The following is a 25,534-nucleotide window of genomic DNA, read 5'->3' as shown; positions in this document are numbered from 1 at the left end:
GACGCCACGCGCCTGATAAGTTGCCATTGTAGAATTGCAAGTTCAAGTAGTAACGTGTTCAGCGCACAAAAAAAAAAAAAAAAAAATTGAAGTTGACATGTCTATCCAGCTGTTTTATATGAAAATGAGCCATTACGTCTAAAAGGACAGCAACCTTTATAAAGAAGTGGAGGGGGAGCAAGAAAAGAAAATGCGACCTGTGACTGACACATCAAGTAAAAAGTTGGACATTTTTGCGAAGGATTCATCTGGTCCTCCTTACTGCAGCTCCAGGCCTGAGCGAAAGACGGGGTATTCCTGAGTGGAATCACAACCCTAAGCCTCGGATGCGTCATGGCATCTTCGGCGAACTCTTGCCTCAGCTGCTCCGAAGAGCCGCCCTCACACATGTCCGCAGCGTACAAAACGTGGAAGAGCTGCTTCGAGTTTAGAGGAAGGTTCAGCATGTCTTGTTGGACGGCGACGCCGCTTTCCACTACGTACTTCGAGAACACCGTCACGGCGGGCTCCATGGCGACGTTGTCGAGAAAGTCGTACGTCGTGGTGACCACAGAGCGGATCTTCTCGTCGTGCAGGTTGTTCGAAACGCTCCTGTACTGAGACTGGAGGCACGTGGTCGCACTCGTCAAGGTCTCCGTGGTGTTCGGCATCGTGGGAGGTCCCGGGAGCGGATACGAGTTACGATGCAATGAGGCGACCAAAGCCGTTAGGACGCGGGTGGCAACGCGTGGTGTCTGAAACAGAAGCCCTGCGTCGGTGTCGGGGGCGCTGAAGTTGAAGAGAGCCACCGGGACGTAGACAGAGCGGGTCTCGTAGTCAAAAGTCGGGTACGTGGTGAAGATGGACCCCTTCCACTCAGGGTAAGGCTGAACAGTCGCTCCCGTGATGGTTAGCAGTCTCCGCTCCGTGTTCTTCCTGACGAAATCCGAGTAGGCGCTCAGCAGCTCGGCGGTGTCATTGGGTGGTGCTGGAAGGAGAAAGTTGAATGCCTCTCCGTTGTCTTCCCTGACCCAGGATGGATAGAACACTTCGAGGTTAACGTCGGAAAGTATGTTTCTGGCTTTTATCTTGTCGGCAGCGTCCATCCAGGTGAAGTTGCTCACCGCAAGAAGAGCGCTGCTCTTCAGGTCGTTCAGTAGAGCCGTGACTCTTTCAATGTTGAGCAACTTGTCGGTGGCCTTAAAGATCGCCCGCTGAAAAACGAATGGCATTGCGTCTTCCAGCATCCTTAGGCAAGTCTTCCAGCGCGGCCAGCCTAGTTTTTTGTGTCCGGTCAGTTGACGCATTCGCACGGACGCCAGCTCGACAAATTCTTCGCCGAACATCAGTGGGGAGATGTGGAGAACAGCCCTAAAACCCAGGTAATTGAGAAGATCGCTGTTTTGTGTCATGTGGATCAATGTCCTCAGTGCCTTCAGGTATCGCATGTTCTTCACGAGTAGCCTCGTCTTTTCGTTCACGATGGTGATCTCGTCGAACAGCAAGCCCAGAAACTGTGCGTAAGATGGAAGGTTGTGAACGGTGGTCATTTTGGCTTCTTCCACGTAGTTCCTCTCGCCACGTGTGCTGGTGATGCCGGCGAGTTTCTCTGAAAACGCCAGAACCTTGTCCGCCTGGTTGAGGTACTTGTAAGGGCTGAACATCTTCATCGTACCTCGAACGACGTGCGAATACCAGTTTGGCAAAAAAACATCCTTGGTTCCAAAGAGGCCTATAGCAATATCTGGCTCGTCTATGGACACTACAAGCGACGTTTCATTTTCGGGATCTTTTTCGACCGACACTGCGACCAACGTCGGAAGTCCAAGGTGCCGGTAGAGAAGCACAACGGTTGTCCACAGGTCGGCTCTGCTGACGCTGTCGTTTTGGTAGGGCCACTTCTCCAGTCCGACAGTTGTCAGAAGCGACCGCAGGTTCGTCCATTGTTCTGCCTGTTTCTCGTTGTCACTTTTGTTGGTGTTGTCATTCATGCAGAGGTCCATGAGCGTCTCTGCATAGCCCAGCGGTGACGTTGAGTTCTCTGTGATGTCTTGCTTGTCAGCAGCAGGCTTGAACAGTTGGCTTTCGAGTTCCGATGATTCCAAGAGCGAATCTCTCAGCCTCTCCTCCACCTCTTCTGCGTACAGAGAGTCTTGCGAGAACGCTCTTTTTTCCTGCGTCCTCCACGAGGAGCAAACAAACTCGTAGAAGTCCCCACAGGGTGACAAGGTCCAGTTCAATAACGACTTGAAGCGATCAGTCATGTCGCGACAGAAAGCCGTGCGGCAACGTGGGACTTTGACCTGGCGTTTCTCCGTCGCTTCCGCCTCCTCCTGAGATGTGGTCCACTTGGGCTCTAGGTAGAAGACCTTGTCTTCTGGTCTTGCGGCGGCGGGTGCATTGTCACTTGCCGTTGACACGCCCGTTGGAAGCGGGCTTGGCTCTTCCTTAGGCGCGGCGGCCATATTGTTTTCTTTCTCACGGTTGACTGCGAATGGAGTGAAGTTGAAAAAGGACAGGTCCCTGTCCGAGAGCTTCCCGCTGACGATGTAAAAGGAGAACAAGCCTCCTGCCATCAGCGCGAGCACGAGCGTCGTCACGAAGAAAGCCGCGCGACAGCACCCACCAGGTCTGGCCGGTGGCTGACTCTTGGGCTTGGAGTCCTCTTCGGTGGCCATGGCGGCGCGACTCAGCAGTTCGAGCAGAGCCTTGTTCAACTTCTGCTGGGGAATGGCCTCCAGGGGCGGGTAGCGATGGTCTACGGCTGGGAAGGCGCTAATCAACGCCGGTCCAGGATAGAAGGGCGCTGGGCTCAAGAAGGCTGGCGTCGGAGGTGGCTTGAAGAAGGGCTGCAGCGCTCCAGGCTGCGAGCTGGCGGTCCCCTTGGCACTGTCGGCAGGCGTCGGCGCGCGCACCGGAGGCTGGTCTCCCGGCGCGGTCGGGTAGTGCACGAAGTAGCCCATGGGTAGATAGGTGGCCGGGTTGGGTCCTTCGTAACTTGGGCTCTGTTCCGGTGCGGTGAGCGATCGGCGCGAGGTTTGCGGGGGATTTGAGGAGCGTTTTTTGGGTTGTGGCGAACACTGGTGTGCCATCTTCTTGTCTCGCGCCCCGCGGCAAGCGTCTTTTGGTGAGAGTCGTGCGCGGCCCTCTTCGCCGTAGGCGCAGCCGGGCCTGGTGCTTCTGTCGGGGATTTTCTTCTTCTGGGGTGTGCGCCGCGCGACAACGAGCCCTTCTTTTTCCTCGAGTGCGCGTATGTGCTACATTTTGTCAGGCCCTCGCCAAAAGCATGGCCAATTCGTCTGCAGCGCTTAGAATACATTCGTATAGGAACAAGAACATACCCGCACTGCTATATAATGAACTGTTACTGTATGCATGGTAACTGTAACATGGATCGGAGGAAGGCAGCCATTTTAATACGGCGACATTGTGCATGAAATGTGAAGCAGCTCGACCACCATCGTCGTAACTGTATGTTTTGAAAAGAGCGTTCTTCTATATATTTGGTAAAAAAAAACGGTAGACGACCCTAATCTTTGACTTATGTGTCTCGATGTTAGTAGCACTCGCACTTCGTCGTTAATTTTAATTAATTCTAATAATTCCAAACACTTCCGTAACTCAACGTGTAACTAAACTTATGCTCTGATATCACATCTATAATGAAACCCATGAATTTTGTAATGTACTATTTTTTCTGATTTATGTTGAATTTCGTCCCAGGTCGTCTCCGTGATTTTTAATTAATTCAAATTATTCCAGACACTTCAGCAACTCAAATTGTAACTTAACTCATGCTCCGATATCATATCTATAATGAAACCCATGAATTTTGTACTCTACTATTTTTTTTTTTTCTGATTTATTTTGAATTTCGTCCCCGGTCGTCTCAGGAGGTGAACCGGAAGTGCTGTGCAAGAAACAAGAGGGTCGTTCGATGCTCGTGCTACTAATAAATGTGCGCTAATCCCTCACGATATCTTGATACTACGCGATCATGTTCGTCTACGTCGTTACGGCTCGCGCAACATACTTCCAGGCGTCGTTCTATGACTTTTTACCTGTGTCTTTTTTTCACGGGGTTATCACTGTTACATAGCAAGTTATATCTCTGCGCAAGACGCAACTGCTGTACTTGAAATTTCTGGAACGTTAAATATAGGTGTGTGTGTGTGTGTGTGGTCAGATTGCGCGCGCGTCGCGAATCGCGTTGTATATACATTCTCAAATGTAAACGAGCGCCAGGAATTGGTGTGGAAATGAAATAATTAGATTATGAGGTTTTACGTGCCAAAACCACGATTTGATTATGAGGCGCGCCGTAGTGGGGGACTCCGGCTCAATTTTGACCACGTGCATAGGGCTCTTTAACCTGCACCCAATTCGTGGTATACAAGCGTTTCCTGTATATATATATATATATATATATATATATATATATATATATATATATATATATATATATATATATATATCGCCCCCATAGAAATGCGGCCGCCATGGCTGGGACTCGATCCCATGCCCTCGGGACTTATAGCAGCCAAACGCCAAGACCGCTACGCCACCATGGTGCACGGTACCTGGAATGAGCGGTGACACGAAATCAAGTCGACGATCGACGACTGTTCTCCTCTGTTATCGTTGGTATTTTTTTTTTCTTGAATTATTAAATGGTTTAAGTGTTCCTTAAATGGCCACAAGTTCCCCGACATAGAGTTAGATTCTTAACTCACATTTCTGGCAGTGTTTCGTTCTTCACCGTTTCAGATTGTATTACAGTAATATTGGAGCAATTGAGTACAAAATGAGTAGCCCGATAGCGTGCCCCAAAGTTAAAACTGTCACGGTGACACGGCGAAGAGGCATTGTGCGTGTGACGGTACGTATGCCGTACATTTTGTATAAATGAAGTTGTAATTCGTCGTACTGAATTAACTGTCTACATTTCGGGGCTCCTTGTACGAATAATGCATACTTTCTCACGGTTCACCTGAACAAACGAAATTGCGCTGCTTGGTATAGGCTATATATATATATATATATATATATATATATATATATATATATATATATATATATATATATATATATATGGGATTAATATTCTGCTCTCTTGAGGCCTTGTCATATCTCCTCGCTATTGGGCCGTTGTATACCATTGCGAGAACCTTCACGGCTATATAGATGTGACTTCGGTGGCCACATGCCATCATTTACAATTTGTTGCCTAGTTCATAGTTGATTACTAAACCCCGATTCTCGTAATATTCTAACACCCAATGAAATTCTTACCTGACACTATACAGGGTGTCCCAGCTATCACGCAGCACGATTTAAAAAAGGAGGAACGGCGTTACGCGAAGCAAGCCTAGTGCGTATTGTTTCCAGTACAGTGAAGTAGCCGCCAGTAATTTTTTCGTTACAGAAATTTAATTAGGTAATTGTAATTAATTATCTAACTCGGAGAAGTACTGTCCTAATTATCAAAGTGTCAATGAGAAAATTGTAGAGCACCATGAAAAACTCCCGATACAGCTTTCTGCTGCTCAATACGTGCAACATAAATGTGTTACTGGAAACAATACGCACTAGGTTTGCTTCGCGTAACGCCGCTCCTATTTTTTTTTTTTAAATCGTGCTGCATGATATAGCTGGGACACCCTGTATATTGCCACACTAACCCAGTCATCAACACTTCAGTCAACAGCTTCGTGTGTTTTTGCGAAGTTGAATAGCTACGATGATGCTTTCTTGTACGGTATATGTAGTATTCTTTCAGTGGCTTACTACGTAGTGACCATGCATGCTGAAATGATTGTGTTTTATGCTACAACTTATGTATTTCGTTTATAATTATTTCATTACATTTCCCATATATGTATATAATGAGCATTTAGGCCTTTATGTATGCACATAAAATAGATAATGGCAAGCTCTCTGAGAAACAGGCCAATATTTATGATGGAGCTACACGGTAACGCGTTGGACTGTCCCGTAAATCATGGGCATTTTCGATGGGGGCGAAGTGCCCCTACTTAGATTTAGGGGCACGTCAAAGAACTTCAGGTGCTCAAAATTAATGCAGAGTCCCCAAATACGACGTGCCTCGTTATCATGTCGTGGTTTCGGCGCGTAAACCTCCACTCCCCCCCCCCCCCCCCCCCCTCATTTCCGCTTCGAAAAAGAAAAAAAAAATCTGAGGCCACCTTAGCATTTCTTATGAGTTGTGAATGCCACCGATTCCCTGTGCGACGAGAGACCGAGGAAGCAGCAACGGTCACCAAGACCGGCAGGCGCGCGCAGCAGCTCTGGGGATGAGAGAGAGCGAGATACTAAATAGATACGGACCACGCACCGGCTTCCAAGAGCGAGCCGGCGGTACCCGCACGCTCGCGTCGCGCGACAGGCTCGCCGACGATAGAGACATACAGGAACTCTATCCGACGACAACCCGTCTCGCCTCGCAGCGTCGCGTCGCCACAGTCGCTCCGTCGAGGCGCGCTCGTGACGTGGCGCCGCAGCCAATGGGAATTTAGGTGCTGTTTCGCTGCTACAGACGCCGGCGTTCTGGCTCGATGGGCCACTTGATGCTCTCGCACGAAAAATAATCGTGGACGATGTACCTCAGCGCGGGTCTTTAGCTCTGCTATGTCCAGTCTTGTTCAAGGTGGCCTAAAGTCACGAAACCTCTTAGCGCAGTTTTGACTGGTGAATGCCAGTCAAAAGATAAGAGATAGATATGCAGAACAAACATTTTATTTGTCGCTTTGGGCCCGCAGTCGCATCCCTGTGTAGCAGGACTGACGGAGAGGTTAAAGGGCCCCTCACCTGGCCCCATTGCAAATTTTGGTTTTACACTGTAAGCTGTAAAACGCCGTCTAAGGAACGTTTCACCGAAATATTTTTTTTCATATTTATTCATTATTAGAGTAGATAGGAGAAATTAACTGTCCTGTTAACCTGCCACCAGGAGGCGACCGCCGCTGCCAACGGAGACACTCTCTCCCTCTGCCTCGACATAGCGTTCCCGAGCGGTGTAAGCGTCATTTCCTTCTCTTGATCACTCTCTCTCTTCCCTGCCGTCTCCCATACCGGAGCCGAGGAATGTCGAGCTCTGCCTTTTACAGCGGAGCTCTTGATGCCTAGGCGAAACACTCCTGGTCCGACCACAGAAACCCTCTGGCGGAAATCAACATATCGAAAAGCTATCGAAAACTCGCGTCTCGTTTACTTGGTATATACCAAAATTGGCATGGAAGGGTTCGAATGTATGACTAACATGACTGATAGGTCATGAAATCAATAACATCACATGCTTGTTAGTCACGTCGCGATTAACGACAATAAAATCACGTGTGGCTCATACTCGCGTTGGATATTTGGGTATGACCCAGGGACAAGAAAGAAAGAAAGAAAGAAAGAAAGAAAGAAAGAAAGAAAGAAAGAAAGAAAGAAAGAAAGAAAGAAAGAAAGAAAGAAAGAAAGAAAGAAAGAAAGAAATCACGTGTGGCTCATACCCGCATTGGATATGTGGGTATGAGCCCACAACGCCTCGGCAGAAGATCGGGCCCGCGAAGAGCAGGTGGCTATTTCGGGCCGATCGGGCGGCTCGTGTGGCCGAGCTAGACAGAGACGTAATCCATAATTGAGAAAGACTTTAATGAACCGTCGGGATTAACCCATTGATAAACACCGGGGCCGCACATTTCAGCTTCACTGGTTTACCAACTGTACGGGGTGCATGGGCGGTGTAATTTCTGTCTTTCTTTCTTTCTTTCTTTCTTTCTTTCTTTCTTTCTTTCTTTCTTTCTTTCTTTCTTTCTTTTTTTTGTTCCCTACCTATTTCGCGGCGTTGCGCCGTCCGCATCGGATGATTAGTCGTGGTTAATGACAAAACACGGGCGGCGAAGAGGCATTTGTGCGTCGTGTAATCCTATGCACCATTTATGTTTATGCATGCGTACCAGTCGACCAAAGCGTTAGTGTCACCACGTTCATGCTTACGCCGAACATCCGTTCATGCGAATCAATGCACACGGTGAGATGTGGACGCAGTTATGCCACGAGAACGAAGGCGACGTTCGATGTTAGTCGAGGGAAGAATGGTGAGGAGAGGTGTATGCTGAGATAAGCATATACGACGCCGAAGACAATGGTATATATAAGGTTGACTATATGATTCGCCCGTTTCATTCCTGCGCATATCCTAGTGTAAACCGGCGCGCACTCGCGCCTGCTCTCGCGCGAGCTACGCAACGTGATGCAATGTCTCAAAGGACAGCTTTGGTGCTGGTGTGAGATAAATGTGGGTGTGGTTACGAGCGAGGCAGTAAAGAGATACAGGGATGGTGGCCTAACGGCTAGCGTGGTGTTAGGAGACCGCGGGGTTCGACCCCTAGCTCCATGGGACACGTACTTCATTCTTTTTTTTCTTTTTTTTAAAGTGCGAAGCACTTTAGGGGCCCGGGCTGTCGGAGTCTGTAGCGCGCGATCTGTTGTGATCACGCTCGAAACAAATGCTCAAAACAGGGTACAAAACAAGTGCAGAATTGATCAAAACCGGTTCAAAATAAACTAACGTGATTCAGAATAATTTAAAAGACAGGAATGACCAAGCAATATAGGTGCATTAATTAGCAGAAACTCGTTAATATCAGTTCCGGAAACGCCAGACTGGTACTAGCGCAGCGCAAGAGAGGGCGCCACCACCCCACAAGCGCTGATTGGTGGATAAAATCTGATATCTGATTGGTGGATAAAATCAAGGCAGGAGTGAAATTTCACCCACCACAAAGTACAAAATATGTTAATAGTCATGGCTAGGTGGCGTATGCCACCGCCCGGTTTAAAGGGTTCAGCCTCATCCATCCATCCATCCATCCATCCATCCATCCATCCATCCATCCATCCATCCATCCATCCATCCATCCATCCATCCATCCATCCATCCATCCATCCATCCATCCATCCGCTCGATTGCTCCTCCCTCCAGCGCTACTCCAACACCGGCGCAACACTGCTTCGCACTTTCCCAGCTTTCACGTTAGTGGAGCTGCATTAGCGCTGGATTTGAACTACACAAGCGCAGGATTTTTTTTTTTCTGCCTGTTAGCGGTTCCGCAAGACAGCAGCAGCACCCAGATACAGCCACGGCCAGCAAAAATCCGGGAGCCTTTGCGAAGAAAAACTTTGCTTAAAAAAAAAGGGCACGATTTGGTTTTCTTGTATAAAAGATTACCAGACCTCACATATATGCGATGCGACACGGTGAGACCAAGGTCTTTTGCTTGTTCTTTATACTTCGCTGTTTCAAAAACAACCAGCTAAAAATAAAACTACAAAAAATGAAAAAGGAAAAGGAAAGAAAAAAGCAGAAAGAACGACGTGGCAGTGTCTAGAAATCACAGTAAAGCAAGCGTTCGATAATTTATTGCATTATAGAGTGGCTACATGAGCACGTTTATGAGCTGACAGGGAAATAATAAGGTTCGGTATGTCAGAAAAGGCCGCATCACATTGTGCCATAGTGAATTCCGTATGCATAGCACGAAAATATCGTCAGTACTTACTCCATTAGAAGGGGGGGGGGGGGGGGGTCGCAGCGATTCCTCAGTTTGCATCAGTATCCCTCCAGAGTGTAAATTTCCTTAACTTTGCTCTTTTGGTTGTTAATTGTGGCATTTGACCAACATCCCCGTCCCCTGTTATATTTTTTTTTTCATTTTTTACCCCTTCTATATGAGGTGCCAATAGGCTTGAGGTCCGTGAAATTAAGAAATGCATATCCGGCACCGGGCGGCAATTTCTCACCATCGAGCTACTCGTGGCTTCTTTCATCGCCCGGTTAATTCATTCTGGCAGTCAAGTTAGCGCTGTCTCTTTCGGCGAATTTTGCTCTGCTTTCTCGAATTACGCGGAATTCGTATCCCACCATACAGGTCACGCCAGCCTTCTTTCAATGTCAATATGAAAGACTAACGTTCCATTAAAAGAAAGAAAGAAAGAAAGAAAGAAAGAAAGAAAGAAAGAAAGAAAGAAAGAAAGAAAGAAAGAAAGAAAGAAAGAAAGAAAGCCTGCTTGCTCCTCATTCCATGGTGCTTACCCATTACGGGGGACCATGGTCAAGTGGCCATCGGTTAAACGGAGGAGGGGAAAGTGCAAATAATCTGAAAATAGACTCATTTTATAGGGACTAACGTTTTAAAGAGAAAGTATAATTTACATACAGACAGGCAAGTTCAGAGGTAATGAAAGGTATAGTTTTGGGATTGATCCAATTATCGATCCCGAAAAACTTCAGTGACGATTTAGCGGTAAATGAATGCGAGATACATGCGTTAGCGTAACGCCGCACCTCTTTGAGGTCCCGCATCCACGATTTAGATAGCGTTCACCGCATTCCTGCAAACCAGCAGCGACGCATTACCTGAAACGAAGCCCAGTCGACACACGTCCTGCCTCTTCGAGAAGCGAAGTGCAACTGACGGTGATCCTATATGAGTGGAACCTCGTTGATACGATTCTGTGTAATACGTTTTTCGGGATTATACGTCTTTTTTTCCTAATCCCGATAATACGATTTGGTTGGATAATACGTTGGATGATACGATTTTTGAATGATACGCTTTATTTTCCGGTTCCCGTGAAGATCGTATCAACGAGGTTCCACGTATATATATATATATATATATATATATATATATATATATATATACAGGGTGTTTCAGCGAACACTTTCAAAAATTTTTAAAGGTTGCCTGTGGCAGATAGCCCAATTCTAGTTCATGAGCTGGTTTACTCGAAGAGGCGGACATTACTTTCACAAGAAATTGAAATGCATAATCGAATCATTAACAAAAATTCACTAATTAAGTTTTTAACTAATTACCTGGTGGCCCATATTGCAATGTACAAATTGTAGCCGTGGAGTTCGCAAGGCGGATCTACTTGAAATTAATTCTCAGGTTGACACCAGTTTCGAGATATTAATTCCCGAACTTTGCGGAAAAATGCATTGACGTTCCAGTTAAGTTTGTGCTTCAATGCAGAAAGCGACATTTTATTAAGAAACTAACAATCGCAAGTACGTAGTATAGCGATCCAGCTGGCGCCTTACGCTTAAAGTACCATGTACGTAGCGTACGTTAGCAAATTAGTTCAAAAGGATAATATGCCATAGACAAGAATGGTTCTTTGTGCAAATTTATGCAGCCACTTTTTGCGCAACAGCAAAACTATCGCTCTTTATACTTTAAGCTGGCCTATATACTGATTCACTCGTATGACAAAAACTCGTATGACAGTAGGCTCACCACAAACCAGTCTCGGATAATTCGAAATTAAGGCTAATTTCAACGAACGTTTATGAAATTAACCTCTGCGTTTTTAATACATTTTTAAAGTCGCTTATAAGGCATTCAGTTTGTTCGAACGTCTTTCCAGCGCAAGCAATGTCATCGAAAAAGGGGCGATGAAAATTAGCGGAGGTAAATTCTTTACCGGACAATTCGCCGCTGTCAAATTCACCATATCTTCTTGCTTTGATTGGCGCTAAGAATGGACACACCCTCTCTTTACTGTCTTCTGTTCTCCTGCATATATGTACTCTCATATCGCGAACGAAAAGATTCACCATAATACCTGCTTTATAGATATGTTGACGCGCGCCCTCACGACGTGGCTCCACGGACTGGGCTGTGAAAATTGTGAAACAGAGGCAGATAAAGTCTTGCGTATCTCTTTGCAGTCCAATCAAAGCGAAATCATGCAAAAATTTACATAACTGCTGATTACTATTTCTTGAAGTAGGCTGTATGTAAGCGCCCCCTTCGCTTCCATGTTTTGATTCTAACCTCTGTTCTTACACATATCTCTATGTTGGGTAACCTCCCTCGTATTTTGAGGTCTCTTGCATCGCTTGCGTGCTGCGGAGAAAAGCAACAGTTGAAGGCACGAGGAGAGGTTTCCAAAAGGACAGGAAGATTGCCGCAATGACGCGGCTGGGAGCGTAGCCTTCATTATTTCTAGGTAGTTCTTCGAAAGCGCCACAAGTGCGTGAAACCGACGCGAAAAGGCGATTGACGTTCCGTACTCTGACGGAAGCAAACAGCGCATTACTTCCGGTACCATCAGCACCGTCTGCTCAGCTCAAAATGGAGACTGATGTTGCGTTGCTGTTGGGCATTATCGTGGTTCTCATTCTTCTCTTGTTGACCCTGCTCGGCTTTCTCAGTTACTGTGGCCTGTTCGCGCCGATAGACATTAAGGCCGAGAAGCCGCCCTTCAATGAGTTGAAGGTAGCGTACAAGTTCTCTCGGGGCTCGTACAAAAATTCGGGCGCTCTCTTCACCGAAGCTCACAGCATCGCACCCACCCTAAAATGCATCGGCGTCTACTACGACGACCCGAGCGAGGTAAGTCTGCTCCACCACAAGCTACTTCTGCGTTTATTCACCCGCGCCGGAGATTGTGGAACCGAAGGTTGCTACGGCGCGTCCCATTAGCTCCGCTTTTGGTAGACGAAAGTCAGCGATTTGTGCGGGCCGCGCGCCCTTTTTGCGTGCGTGCGTGTCAACGGCTCCCCACTGAGTCACGACTGGCAGTTTCACTGCGCGATTAGCCGTTGTCCGCGAGCGCGGTTCGTTTGTTTGGAAACAGAACGCGTTGTTTGAAAAGGAGGACTCGTGGTTTCAACCGCACTGATCGCGCATTTGCGATGGGGGCGAGACCAAACTTTGTTGCTTCTGTGGGATACCAGTTTGTAAAGCGCTTTCCCGGCCTTGAGATTGAAAGACCTCGCTATCAACGCGCTTATCTGAGGCGTGTGACGACTTGGTGTCGCCATTTATCTACTTCGAGTTGAGTCATGCGCCGCTTATGGCGGAAGATGTGGCATTCCGAACCCTCTCTGCACACTGCGCACGCCATCTTCCACCTTGGCGCCCGCTTTTTACCTGTCGGTTTCCCTTTCACGGCGGTACTTCCTTAGGCCACCTGAGTGTTTGTTTACAGAGCGCCGTATTCGCATTGTTGCTCAGAAAAGTACTACGTTACTTAGCCGCTTGTGCGACAGACAATGCAATCGTTACATCACGCTACCTGTCATCTCCTCCGCAGTAGCTCCATGCGGTGTCTGAGGCTATAAAGCACGTTCAAGATGTTCATTGCCTAAGCCCTAGCATCGCCGAAGTTATGGCGCAGTGGGCGTTTCGCATTGAGCCGTAAGCACGAGGCTTTGATATGAAGTGTTGACGCTGATCTGTACCAGACAAAGTGGCAAGATTGTTGACGTGAATGCCATGGCGTGTTATGATTGAACATTAATTGTCAGCTTTGGTAGGTGCGTAGTTCGCCCATTTGATTCCTTGCCATTTCCAATAACCGCTCGAGCTACCATTCAGGAAATCTTGTGCAAGATATCAAATGAGGCATATATCAAAATTGACCAGTGTTGTGAAGTTTTGTACAGTACAGAGAAAATAATCTCGTGGATACTGGACATAAAGAAAAGTACACATAAATAGTTAACCACCACCTTTAACATGCAGTGACGAAGTGGAAAAGATAACAAAAGGACTCTCAAATAAATTTTTAACCAATGCCTTATATTTAATAGTGCACTTTATTGTGAGCCAAGATGTTGCTCTGTCCCCGTCATGCTGTCCGGTGCCACTTCAATGTCTTATAGCTACGGACAGCTTACAGATAAAAATAACTGAAACCTTGTAAAATGTTATGTACAGATCCTCTGTTATGGACTAACCATGAGCTGTGTTCTGTCACTTCCATATCAGAGCCTTACTCACTCATCATAAACAGAAAAACTGTAGCTAACACCGTGTAACTCTGTATTCAAATGCTTCTCTGTTTGTGTTGCTCTTGTCCATGACTACTGAGAAGCTGACTTCTTACAATAAATACATCTACAGTGCTTTTACTAACCAGATTTTCTAAAGTATTTTGCAAGTTTCATTTTAATATTTTTAAAGACAATGTAAACAGATTTTATGTGTAAGTACCTCTTCTTGCTATAATGCAAAAAAAAAAAAAAAAGTTGATGTGATGAAGAGAACCCTAGCTTTGTGAAATGATGCCATATCAGATGTTCTTCAAGGTACTTTTTCAATATCCACTCTGAACAAGCACCGTGTGTAGTGTGAACCTAGTGAACAAAGTGCAGCTCGTCTAGATGGTGTCAGTGAATGCTGTCCATGCTATGTCACTCCAGCATGCTTCAATCTTATACTGGGAAATAGTTGTATATCTGCATATTGTTAAGAGGTTTCAGAAATGTTTTTCTTCATGTTTATTGCTTATTTATTTGCAATATATACAATTAACTATGTTTCCAACACTATTTATCACAAATTCAAGTAATGAAAGCCCTGCCATATTTAACTATTATTAATGTGGCTGAGGATGAAATGGGAGGAGCTGCAGCAGCCACATTTTGATGAGAACAGAATAAAGAAACATTACTTTACCAAGCTATGGGTGCATGTTAAAAGAACCCTAGGTGGTCAGAAATAATCTGCAAGCCTTCATTGTTACCTCTTATAGCCTGTGTGTTGCTTTATTTCGTTAAACACACTCAATTATCAAATTAATTGGAGTGAAAATCACTCAGAGGTTTTCCTCCTCGTCATAACAGCTGCATAGAAGTCTGTCAGTGGCCTTCTGGAGCTTTGAACAGATGCATTGTGCTGTAAACAAAAATGTGCTCTAAACGTATAAAGCACTTTGGACATTTGGTTTCGTACTTGCAGTTTCTTAGTTGTAGGCGCAAAGAAAAGTATACTGGAAGATGCTCCGACCACCTGTCACCCGCCGACTACATTTGAAAACCTAATATATTGTCATACGGAATCACAAGTTACATGCTTTGTTTCACTACTTACCTTGTTCCTGACTGCTACAAAGTTGTATAGCTAGCACATGACAGAAGGGGTGCATAGTGTGCTTTCTATAAAGGATTGCTCAATGCCTTCAGGTGGACGTGCCACGTCTGCGCTACCTTGTGGGTGTGGTGCTCAATGACACCGAACGGCCAGCCACCAAGGAGGTGAAGGAGCAGCTGGAAGCTGAGGGCTTCAAGACTGCCAGCTTTCCGGCTGTGGATCATGCTGTCACCACTGTGTTCCCATTCCGTGGCTCAGTTTCCGTGATGATTGCCATGGCCCGAGTCTACCCCAAGCTCAGAGAGTACATCAAGGTATGCAGGGCATATGATATTACATTCTCTTTAATGTCTTTACTGGCTCTAGCCCATTACCGTGATTACATAGCCCCATCATGGGACTACAGTAGAGTGTACTAGATATGTGGAGTGGGTCCAGATGCAGAGCTGTTTTATAATGAAATGTCGGTGGCCCCACCTTCATCTGGATGAACTGCCCTGTGCACTGGCCAAATGCATGTCTTGTTGAACTTATGCCAAGCAACAATATGCCTTGCACGACCAAAGAAGGGCAATGCATGTGGCTCATGTGTAGGCCGCTTGGAACAGGTGCACGTGAAGATTTAGCGCTGCTTCATGGATGTTTCACTAGGTCTGAGCACCAAATTTTCATGCAATGTACATACCCCCTGACCTTCGTTGATGTGATATCTCTCATGAGTATGTATTTCTCTTAAAAGTGCAGCCTACAACTGAGTAGGGCACTGGTTTGGGTGCACAAAAGCCTACCGTCATGGTCGCTCCCAAGGGTGAATCAGCACGATGGAGATGTCGCTCCCACGGGGGCGAAATGCGAAAACCCATGTACTTAGATTTAGGTGCATGTTAAAGAACCCCAGGTGGTCCAAATTACTCTGGAGTCCCCCACCACGGCGTGCCTCATAATCAGATCGTGGTTTTGGCACGTAAAACCCTATAATCTAATTTTAATTTTTAGATGTCGCTCCCACATCGGGCGTCTTTCTCCACTTTCATGGACTCCAAACAGCAAGACCTTGGATAGGCGCTCGTTTCAATATACTGTATCCAGTTTTGTTACTCTGTGCGAAACAGTAGTTAATTCGCCAGGGTTTACTCATCCTTTCCAAGTCACCAGACAAAATACCAACATGTATACGTCATGCAGACGACACTGTTGGACGGAAGCAACGAGCATCCTGCTGGCACTGTGAACAATATTCAGTCTCCTGAAAGGTATGCAGTGTGTTGAACTCAGTAATTTTATTCCACATCAATGTGTTCTAAAAACAAAAAAGTGGAGAAAGATTGTCAAAACTATGCAAGAACGACAGCTCATTGAGCAGACAACAGTGGCTCGTCCTGTGGGCTCGGCACAGCCAAAAGGCGCAACTGAAACAACTGGAGCTTCAGGATAAGATGAAGTAGTGCCACCACAATTCTTCAGCATTTTTGCTTCACTCCTGGCGCTTGCGCAATCTCCTCTGGACCCACTCTCCGATTCTAGTACTTTAACCACACCGAGATTACATTGCCCCACTTTGTAATGATAACACTTGCACTGCTGTTGGTGCCCAGCTCAGTGCTTGCAGGAGTAGCCCTTCAAGAAAGTTGTGCATTATTGAAGAAATACAACCCACAGTACACCAATTTCCACAAACTAATGCAGTCGTGTCTGTCGCAAAAATGTGCTGTCACTGAATGTTTGTGTTACACGTTCAGTCAATGTTGTCTCAAACAAGCGTTAAGCCCCTTTTTGCTTCTGGTGTGGTAGGTGCTGGAGATTTCTGCCTCGGGTGCCTTGAATGGTGCTAGCTTAATATGTCTTCTTTCCAAAGCATTAAATGTTTGCTGCTTGCAGCCCCTCTTTGTTAAACTTAAGCCGCTATAATCTCTTTTCACTTGTTGGGCTAAGTATGATAGCAGCTGTACGTGCTGATAAGAAGCGGACAGACAGTGAAGACGAAAAAAGTGTGGGGGAAATAACCCTTCTATAAAATTGTACGAATTAAATATGATTGCATTTATGATAAATTTTATATTTATAATAAAGGAAAAGGGGAATATCAGTGGAAGAAACAATAACTTTTCCACCTATGGGAGTCAAACTTATCAAACCCACAACTTCGATGGTAAGCTCCTGCCAGCCGCAAGTCTTTTTTTTTTTGTTTATCCCTTTGTTTAGTCTTCATTGTCTTAGCTTAAAGGGGCCATGACACCAAATATTGAACTATGCATTGCATGGTAAACCGTACATGTTCCACAGCAAGCTGGCAAAATTGAGTGCATTCAATGCTGTAGAAGACCTAGATTTTAATTTTTTAATGTCTCAGTTGAACTGTACAGCAGTCTGGTAACACTGAGTGGTGCCGAAATGAGTCAACACCTCCGGAAATGGCTCCCTCGGGCAACAGAGGTTGATCTTGAAGGCTATGCTTTTGTGTACTCTAAATACCACAAGTGATTACAAAGAGCTGGAAAAAAGTCATATCAGCCATAAGTTGCTCTGTTTGCTACTGCTTATTGCTGTGCAAGTGAAGGAATTGCGGGCACAATTCAACGGCAACACCCTTGCTGCACCGTTGGGTGCCAGAGCATGCGAAGCAAAACGTCTGATGTGGTCTGGCATTGTTTCAAGGCAGATGAAACAGGGGTGGCCCTTTCATTTCTGATGTCACACAGCCACGCCAAAATGGCGGTTGCTGTCAGGGTAGGGGCTTAGAGGCTGTGATTTCAAATTGAAAGTTGTAGTTTGACGTAGTTCGCAGGCTTAAAGACACAAATTACTGCAAAGGCTAGCCTTGTCCTTGAGCCAACTCGGATATTTGGGGGGGTATAGTGAAAGCACCATAGCATTTGTCAAAAGTAATGTGATCCTAACTCTGATGGCTGTAGTGAAAGAATCTGTGTTTACATTTAGACTGAATATAACAATGCTATAACACATTCACTGTGGCATTCACTTTTTGAAATCCTGATTCCTGCGCGTGATGCAGTGGGTCACTTGTCATATTTCTCTGGTACGTCATGACCCGCATGTGACTGCCTCAACATGAGAGATGGTGCCACAATGTGTCAAGAAGCAACAAGAACTTTTTCTCTCCATCGATTTCTAGCGAGGACGTTTCTTGGGCACTGCAGAAAAGCCCTGCACAGCCGCACAGTGGAAATAACTGCCGTGACCCACCTGCGACCCACGTCGCAGTGAACTTGTTAATGAATAAAGCTAGTAGTTTCCATTGTTTATTGTTGAAACATATGGGGCAGAAACTTGGAGGTTAACAAAGAAGCTTGAGAACAAGTTAAGGACTGCACAAAGAGCGATGGTAAGAAAAATGTTAGGCCTAACGCTAAGAGATGGGAAGAGAGCTGTGTGGATCAGAGAGCAAATGGGGATAGCTGATATTCTAGCTGACATGGAAATGGAGCAGGGCAGGCCATGTAATGCGTATGGGAAGATAACCGGTGGACCATTAGCGTTACACAATGGGTGCGAAGAGAAGGGAAGCGCAGTCGAGGACGACGGAAAACTAGGTGGGGTGATTAAGTTAAGAAATTTGCAGGCGCAAGTTGGAATCAGCTAGTGCAAGCCAGGGGCAATTGGAGATCGCAGGGAGAGGCCTTCGTCTTGCAGTGGACATTAATATAGGCTGATGATGATTATTATTATTGAAACAGGGGCATTACTTCAAGCATTTCAATGTCACTTCATGTAAGAAGTTTGTAAACTTTCATGTTCACTTGCAAGTTACACATTCTGTGCGCTATTAGCATTGTTAGCTTGCATAACTCTAAAAGAGCTCTACAAGTGTGCTTCAAGAGCTACCTGTTTTTGCTAAAACAAAAAAGTGAAAGTGAGTTGAAGAGGCAAAAACCGTGGAAATGAGAACCACAGTATCCAATTTACTTATTTCTTCTTTATCGTTGCCATGCAGGAAAAGCTGCTGTGTGCACGGCCTATGATGGAGATTTACGAGGGCGAGCGTGTGCTGTTTGTCTGCCCGCTTGCAAAGCAAGACGAGTTCTACGTCGAGGAAGCGACCGAAGACCCTGAGGAGGGTGCCACTACGGACCCTGGCACCACCACTGCCTCTGAAGAGGATCATGCTGAGGATGGCGAGGACGAGGACGAAGAGGAGGAAGAGCTGCCGTCACCACCCACGAGCCAACCTGCATCTAGCAATGGCAATGGTGGCAATGGAAACCCTGAGGAAAGTGACCACGAGCGTGGCTCGCGCAGCAGCACCACATCTTCCTTCGAAGAGCTGCGCCTCGAGACGGCATCCAACTAGGCGTGGCTTCTCTCTGGCCTCACCATGTCCTCCCCTCCCAATTATTCTTCCCCGGTGTTGCACGTGGGACGTACACAACATGCTCTTCCGCAAGCGCACAATGCTGCCACCTCTCTCCCCTTCATCTCAGTGCTTAAACCTGAAGTTGTTGTTTTGAGGAGGTGTGCGTGCAGTTATAGTTGGTGTTTTGAAGGAGCGTTACCTGCTCTATTGGAGGAGCATCAAAGGGACTCTGGAGCAGTGCTGAAGGTTGCCACAAACCATGCCTATTCGATAGTTGTCGTGACTATCAGAGTTTGCAGCAGCAATCATTGGCTTAGATTACTGCCGGGTCTGCCAATCCGTATTCAGCACTTTGGAATCGGAGATAGCGAATGGGGTATTTCCAGCCTTGCTAACTGTATTGCTATGTTGTGCAAAAGCTATGGCACCAAGCTTTTGTGTTATGTGCTGTCAGAATTGCCAACCATCTGTCACACGATGACTAGCGTGCAGTGTCTTGCTATGCTGTTCACCTTCGTATTGCAAAGTGGAAATTTGGAAGCTCTTTCAGGCTAGTACTCTGTGGGGAATTGTGCAACCGGCATATAGTACTGATGTCTGGTTTGTATGGTTGGAAATATCTGTGGACTTCACTTGTTTCTGTCCCTTCTGAAATGACTCATACAGGGTTCTCTTCAGGACACATTTAGTAGTCTGACCCAGGCAGGCATGGGATCCAAAATGAGGTGGTAGACCAATGAACAGTGTTTGCATTGCCAGTACAATGTTCCTGTTGTATAACCTGTAATTTAAGTGGCAACCAGATTGAATATGTATCCTATGTATTTTGGGCATGGTTTTGTCAGTCATCGGCACATCCGTTTTGCTCTATGCAATTAGAGCACTGCTATTATCTCCGAAATGCTTACCATGGGCTACCCACTTTTAGTGGTAAGAGCATGAAGACGGTTTGGTCAAAATTGGTGGTGTGAAATGAATGTGTTGACGTTGGGCAACACCATGCCTAAAGTATATCTAAAGTAGGTCCTACATCATTTCTGCTTTTCTTGAACCTGCATGCAAGCTTCTTCCCCGTCACAAGGTTAAGAGGTACATCCCTTGCTTGCCAATATTGCCATATTTTTCTGGCATCACATTGTACTTCCAGAGACCCCTTTACATGCCTCTATACAGAATTCAACAGTGAGCAATAGCCTTGCAGCTAGAGAATTCTTCTGCAATGGGGACAAGGTGCTTCTGGTGATTGAATAAGACCAGCTTTTCATCTATGGAATGCCCCATTGCTCGTACTGGTGTGACATTGGAAAGCAAACAAAAAGGGGAAGAAAAAGAATCTGATAATTTCAGTTTAACTGCGTAAATGCCCGCTTCTATCTCCCCTAAACTCGGCGCTTTTTACTCAAGCCACTTCTGGATTCTCTACAGCGCTCTCAGAGTTCAGAATTATTGGCCATAAATTCATGTAGATAGACATTGCAGGGGAGTAAATTTAAGTAGATAGGAACCATAGGGGACCGACTGGTGCTGAACCTTCTAATTAATGTGGCAGGTTCAGTGCAACTTTTACTCTCTAGTCCAGCCTCTTGAGGTAAGCTGCAAAAGTGAATGAGTGGGCCCTGTGGTCTGAGCCTCGTTTTGCTTCAGTGGATGCCAACTTTGCAAAAGTATTTGCTGCTTTCTTTTTTTTTTTTTTTTTTCACCCTTACTCAACTGCCTTGTTTGACGTTTTAAGCAAAGCACTGATGTGACATTGTATTGTGTCTTATTCAGCTCTGAGTGCCGCCTTCTTGGCACCGAAGCAGTGTTGTGTGCTTGTTGTAAAGCATGATTTTATGACTAGGCTGGCAAGCTGTGCCTGCCTTGGTCGCCATCAGTGACCTGGCGCCATCTTGCTTTCCACTTTGTTGGGCATTTATTCGTTGCTGTTCACACGCGCTTTCGAAGTGGCCCCAAGTCTTCCTTCCAATTTTTGCGCAGCTGCGTTGTCAAGAGTACTATGATGAGACTGGCAGGCTTTGGTCAGTACTGCAAGCACCAGTATGTCAAGTTGTAGCAAATCGCTACAGCAGCGGAATACAAGAACAAGCACTGAAATAAACTAGCAGCATGTTTTGTTTTGCATTATTGGGAATTTGCAAGGTTTTTATGATGCTGTATATGGTTTGTATGGTAATAGGCAGGGGCAGCAAGCATTTTGTGAGCTCATGTATGTGGGATGTAGAGTATTTCTTAAAGAAGGAGCGCTGATCGACACAGATGCAACACAAGATACTGCGAATCCTAGTTGTGTGCTGAATGTTTTCTGCTCAAGAAATGCTTTGAGACACTACACGGTTTTCCTAGTACAGTAAAACCTCGTTAATGCGTAGTTGACGGGGAACAGGGATCAGGTAGGCACTAAGCGATGTACTAATTAACCGACAATGGCAGATGAGCAGCTATAGACTTGCCAGCCAAAAAAAAAAAACATGTTAAGTGTCACTCGGACACACACACACACAGACAAGTTTTATTTGCGAGCAGGCAGCAAAAAATCTTAATTTCACTTGCCACCGTGGCGGCCTTGCAGCGATGACGGCATACTCAAACTCTGCTGCTAGCCAGTTTCTCCATCAGGCCCCACTCATGATGGTCGATCAGGCCCTCGTGAAGGTCAATGCGCTAGCCCCGTCGGATACGGAAGGGCCATCGTCCACATTGTCATCCACGACCACGAGGTGGAACCCCTAGAAGCGATGCGAACAGGAAGCATGTCGTGGCTACCATGTTTTCACGTCACTATCGGTGGCAACCGCAGTCTGGGAAAGGTCCGTGCACTGCAATTTGGCTATCTACGATTTGCACACACGATATTTCGCCATCCACACTTATATGCACTGAAAAATGAAGTAAACACTATGCGCTAACCGTTTGGAATGCGTTAAGCGACCACGGCTTAAGCGGTCAGCATTAGGTTCAATGGCAACAGGGTGGGGGATTCTTCGCGACTATATTTAAACCAGAATGACTTATTAAGCGGTTATGTATTAACGAGGCTTTACTGTATGTACATCTGCTGTTCTCGTATAAGCTCTTGCTTCTCATGCGAGCCAAGAGTGCTTACATGATTAATGAATCGCATGCACACCGCCACTTTTCTGCCTTCGGTATATATCGAGCTCGAGCACAGATTAAGGCCTTTTTGTTTTACTTTGTAAAACAAACTGTAACAAAAGGTTGTGTTAATGTTAAATACCATAGTTAAGAACTTGTTGCTGGAGCTACTTACACTTTTCTTGCCCTTTGTGCCACTTTCACAATTTTATATGCATAGTGTGTTCCGTATTAGGCGCTTGGCACAGTCAGTTATTTGATGAAAGTGCTGAAATCGCTGAAATGTTTTAAAGTAAAACTGCTCTTTGTGTGTGCACCTGTTTTCTTTGGAAGGTAGTTGTAAGAGCCCTAAGAGCTTCCGTAATTAAGGTTGGTTTATAAAAAAAAAAAAGGTTCACTTCTCGTCGCATACTTTTTAGGTAATGGGCATCTTGCGTAACATATGCTTGCTTGCTTACTAGTTGCAAAGACCTAGCAAGACCTCTCGCAATTATTTCACTTCTCACAGGTTAGTTATTGCATTTCCTCATTGATAGTTTTCAATGCACCAAAATATACATTGTCTTAAAGCTTTTGCAGGGAATCTTTTTTTTTTTTTCTCTCTAATTTACTTTTCAAAGGGAGATAAGTGAGGCTGGAATTTCATTTCAGTCTTTCAAGATCTGTCCCTGTATGCCACTAAAATGTACCCCCTCTGTTGTCAAGGGCTGAATCTGAGCTCTTGGTTTAATGCACCCAACTGTTCCAACTGCTCACATGCAGTCGGCCTTTGTTTCTAGCATGTTGCTAAAGCAAGCAACAAAAAAATGCTTCTCTGTATTAGAAACTGATTCACTTGTTGATACAGCATTTTGCATATTTATCCCACTAACTGTTTCTTAACCATACCCAGTTACTTCCTCCTGCAAAGTTTGTTGATGTTGAAAAATGTTTGTTGCCTAGAGTTGAGTTGCACGCTGCCAAGGAGTGTAGTCTAGTGACCGTTTCCAAAAGTTCAGAGGTTTAACTTACTACATGTTCCTGTTTTGTACTTTTTGGGGGTTGATTGATGGTTTGAACACCACATGGAAGCAAAGTGGCATTTTGCCTAGTGTCTCTGAAGCGTTGCAGCAGAGTTCTTGGGAGGTTTTTCTTTAATGTCATTTATTCTGGAATTTCGTTGCCTTCCATTCATAAAGCACCTCTTTCAATCAGTTTGTCGCATAGTTCCTACAAAAAAGTGTTTTTGAGTGAAGCTCTCACTTGGATCAGTGCCAAGCTGCATTGCTTTGGGCCTTCTATAAATGTCGCATTCAAGCTAAACTGGCGTAACTGTTGGAGCTACGCGACTCGGGTGAAAGCAGGAATGCTGCCACGGATACCTATGAGCCCTTGTACGACATAAGGTGAAACCTTTAGGCGCTATACACAGCGCCTAGGTTAGTTTTGAACCACTGGCCAGTACTCGATAGCCTTTGCAGTAATGCCCAGATCAGTTTGAAGTGTTGCATACTCATCTTACAAAAGCACTGCATTATGGCACACATTCACATGCATGTGCCCTCTCAAATACAGCGCTGCTCTTTTCACAGCATGAGTCGGTGAGTCTTGGAGCCTGTCCGAATGAAACACGCTTACATAATGCACAGAATTTAGGAGACCTTAGTATCAAGTGCATGTTGCTACAGTTTTAAAAGCTCGTAGAAGAGTAACTTAGTATGCACCTTTGAACTGTTGCATCGTTTTCGGGCAAGCTGTTCACTACTTTCGCGTTCAGGCACAGTACTGAATGGTGCTTAGGATTTGTTTGTGCATTAGTTCTGTAAAGCGCTACTTGGTACATAAGGCATGATGATGACTGTGGTGCACAAGCATGACGGAAAAATTTTATAACCATAATGACTTTAATTGTTCCTGTTTGGGATGTCTGGATATGTACGGACCCTATTAGGTACCTCATCAAGGCTCAAGTGGTGTGTGGCCCAGGGAATAGTGGAGGCATTTACCATCACTCCCCCATTGTTTAAAGCTAGAAATGGCAGTATGAGGAGTGAAAAAAAAGCTGTGTGGCTTCGCATATTCAGTAAAAGCCTACTTCGGACACAGTCGCCTGATGCGGTCTGAAGCACACCATCCAAGCGCCTCAATCTTGGCTGTGCACTTGATAACAAGCTGTTGAGATTCTACTGTGTGAATCACACTAAAGTCTTCTCGCATCTGATGTTACAAATAGTGCATTACTGAAGTGATATCATCTCGACTAGCCTTGTTCCAGCACTCCTTCATTTCCACTTTAAAGAACGCCTCCATAGTCTCTGCTCTGTGTTATATCGGTGTCACGGGCTTGAGCTTCTTATGCAAAACAGTAATGCACACGGTGTAAAACCAATAGCCACAAAAGCGCTGTGACCAAGAAGGGAAACTTTCGCGTGGTTTTTTTTTTTTTTTAATTCGTCTAGAAAGACACTTTGCTGTATTGTTCCTAACATTTTCATTTTTTTTTTCTTTTGCATTTAAATAAATTGTGGCAGACTTGAGAAATGAAGGAAACTCGACTGAACTGGCAAATGTGTACACATTGGAAATTCAGTTGACTAGTAGACGTACTCATAGGGCGAACTTACTCGTGCTTCCTTTCATAGCGGCTCATTTCATGAAAAAAATTAGGCGATTCCCACATGCTGTAGTAATCGTAAAGTGGTTGAGCGCAGGGAAACACGAAAAAAGAAGGCACATTGGACGCATGGGCGCTACTAGCAACAATGATCTTTAATTCCTTCGCCGAGCCAACAAACATAATTACCTTCAGTGGGCGACGTCACACATCACGTGAATCACTTTACAAAAGAAGAAGGAAAATCAAACGGAGCACTCAAAAGAACTGAAAAGTCAAACCATCGTAGCATGCACAGAAAATCCAATTCTTTGTCAGTGAAGGTTGGGGAAGTTTTACTGATACATGTGTCACTGAAATAGTGAATTTTCTCGGATTCAATTATTAGGTGAGTGACTTCACACTTGTTTCTGCCTATGATAACTGTTTTATCGAAAAGGGGTCCACACCCACATCTCTGGCAATGTATCAAGAAAACCATCGAGTGGTGTTTTAGTCTTATTGCTATGCTCTCTAAGCCATTCATTTCTAAAACGTCCCATTTGCCCGGCGTAACATCGGTTATAGGACAGCGGGATATTATAGGTGACACGTTTTGTGCTCAACAAATTTTTTTCTGTGCATTTGAAATGCAGCCTTCACAGTCGTTGTGGGATCTGT

At 45.4% G+C, this 25,534-nt stretch overlaps 1 protein-coding gene across 1 annotated transcript; it reads left to right on the top strand.

The window, feature by feature from the left end:
- Positions 1-11,872: 11,872 nt before the first annotated feature.
- LOC119461346 (testis-expressed protein 264 homolog) lies at positions 11,873-23,474 on the top strand. The gene is made up of 3 exons (XM_037722624.2): positions 11,873-12,392; positions 14,969-15,190; positions 18,829-23,474. Exons 1-3 carry the CDS (start codon positions 12,132-12,134, stop codon positions 19,183-19,185), a joined length of 840 nt encoding a protein of 279 aa, XP_037578552.1. The 5' UTR covers positions 11,873-12,131; the 3' UTR covers positions 19,186-23,474.
- Positions 23,475-25,534: the final 2,060 nt, after the last annotated feature.

The sequence above is a fragment of the Dermacentor silvarum genome, chromosome 8 (assembly GCF_013339745.2).
Source record: "Dermacentor silvarum isolate Dsil-2018 chromosome 8, BIME_Dsil_1.4, whole genome shotgun sequence".
Taxonomy (NCBI): Eukaryota; Metazoa; Arthropoda; class Arachnida; order Ixodida; family Ixodidae; genus Dermacentor; species Dermacentor silvarum.
Note: the sequence above shows the minus strand (reverse complement) of the source record. Positions and strands in the feature narration are given on the sequence as shown.

What these genes read in the sequence shown, in the direction of transcription:
- LOC119461346 (XM_037722624.2), top strand. Translation starts at nt 12,132, where the DNA reads ATGGAGACTGATGTTGCGTTGCTGTTGGGCATTATCGTGGTTCTCATT. An exon ending in ACTACGACGACCCGAGCGAG is followed by an intron (nt 12,393 to 14,968) that starts GTAAGTCTGCTC and finishes CAATGCCTTCAG; the next exon opens with GTGGACGTGCCACGTCTGCG. An exon ending in AGCTCAGAGAGTACATCAAG is followed by an intron (nt 15,191 to 18,828) that starts GTATGCAGGGCA and finishes GTTGCCATGCAG; the next exon opens with GAAAAGCTGCTGTGTGCACG.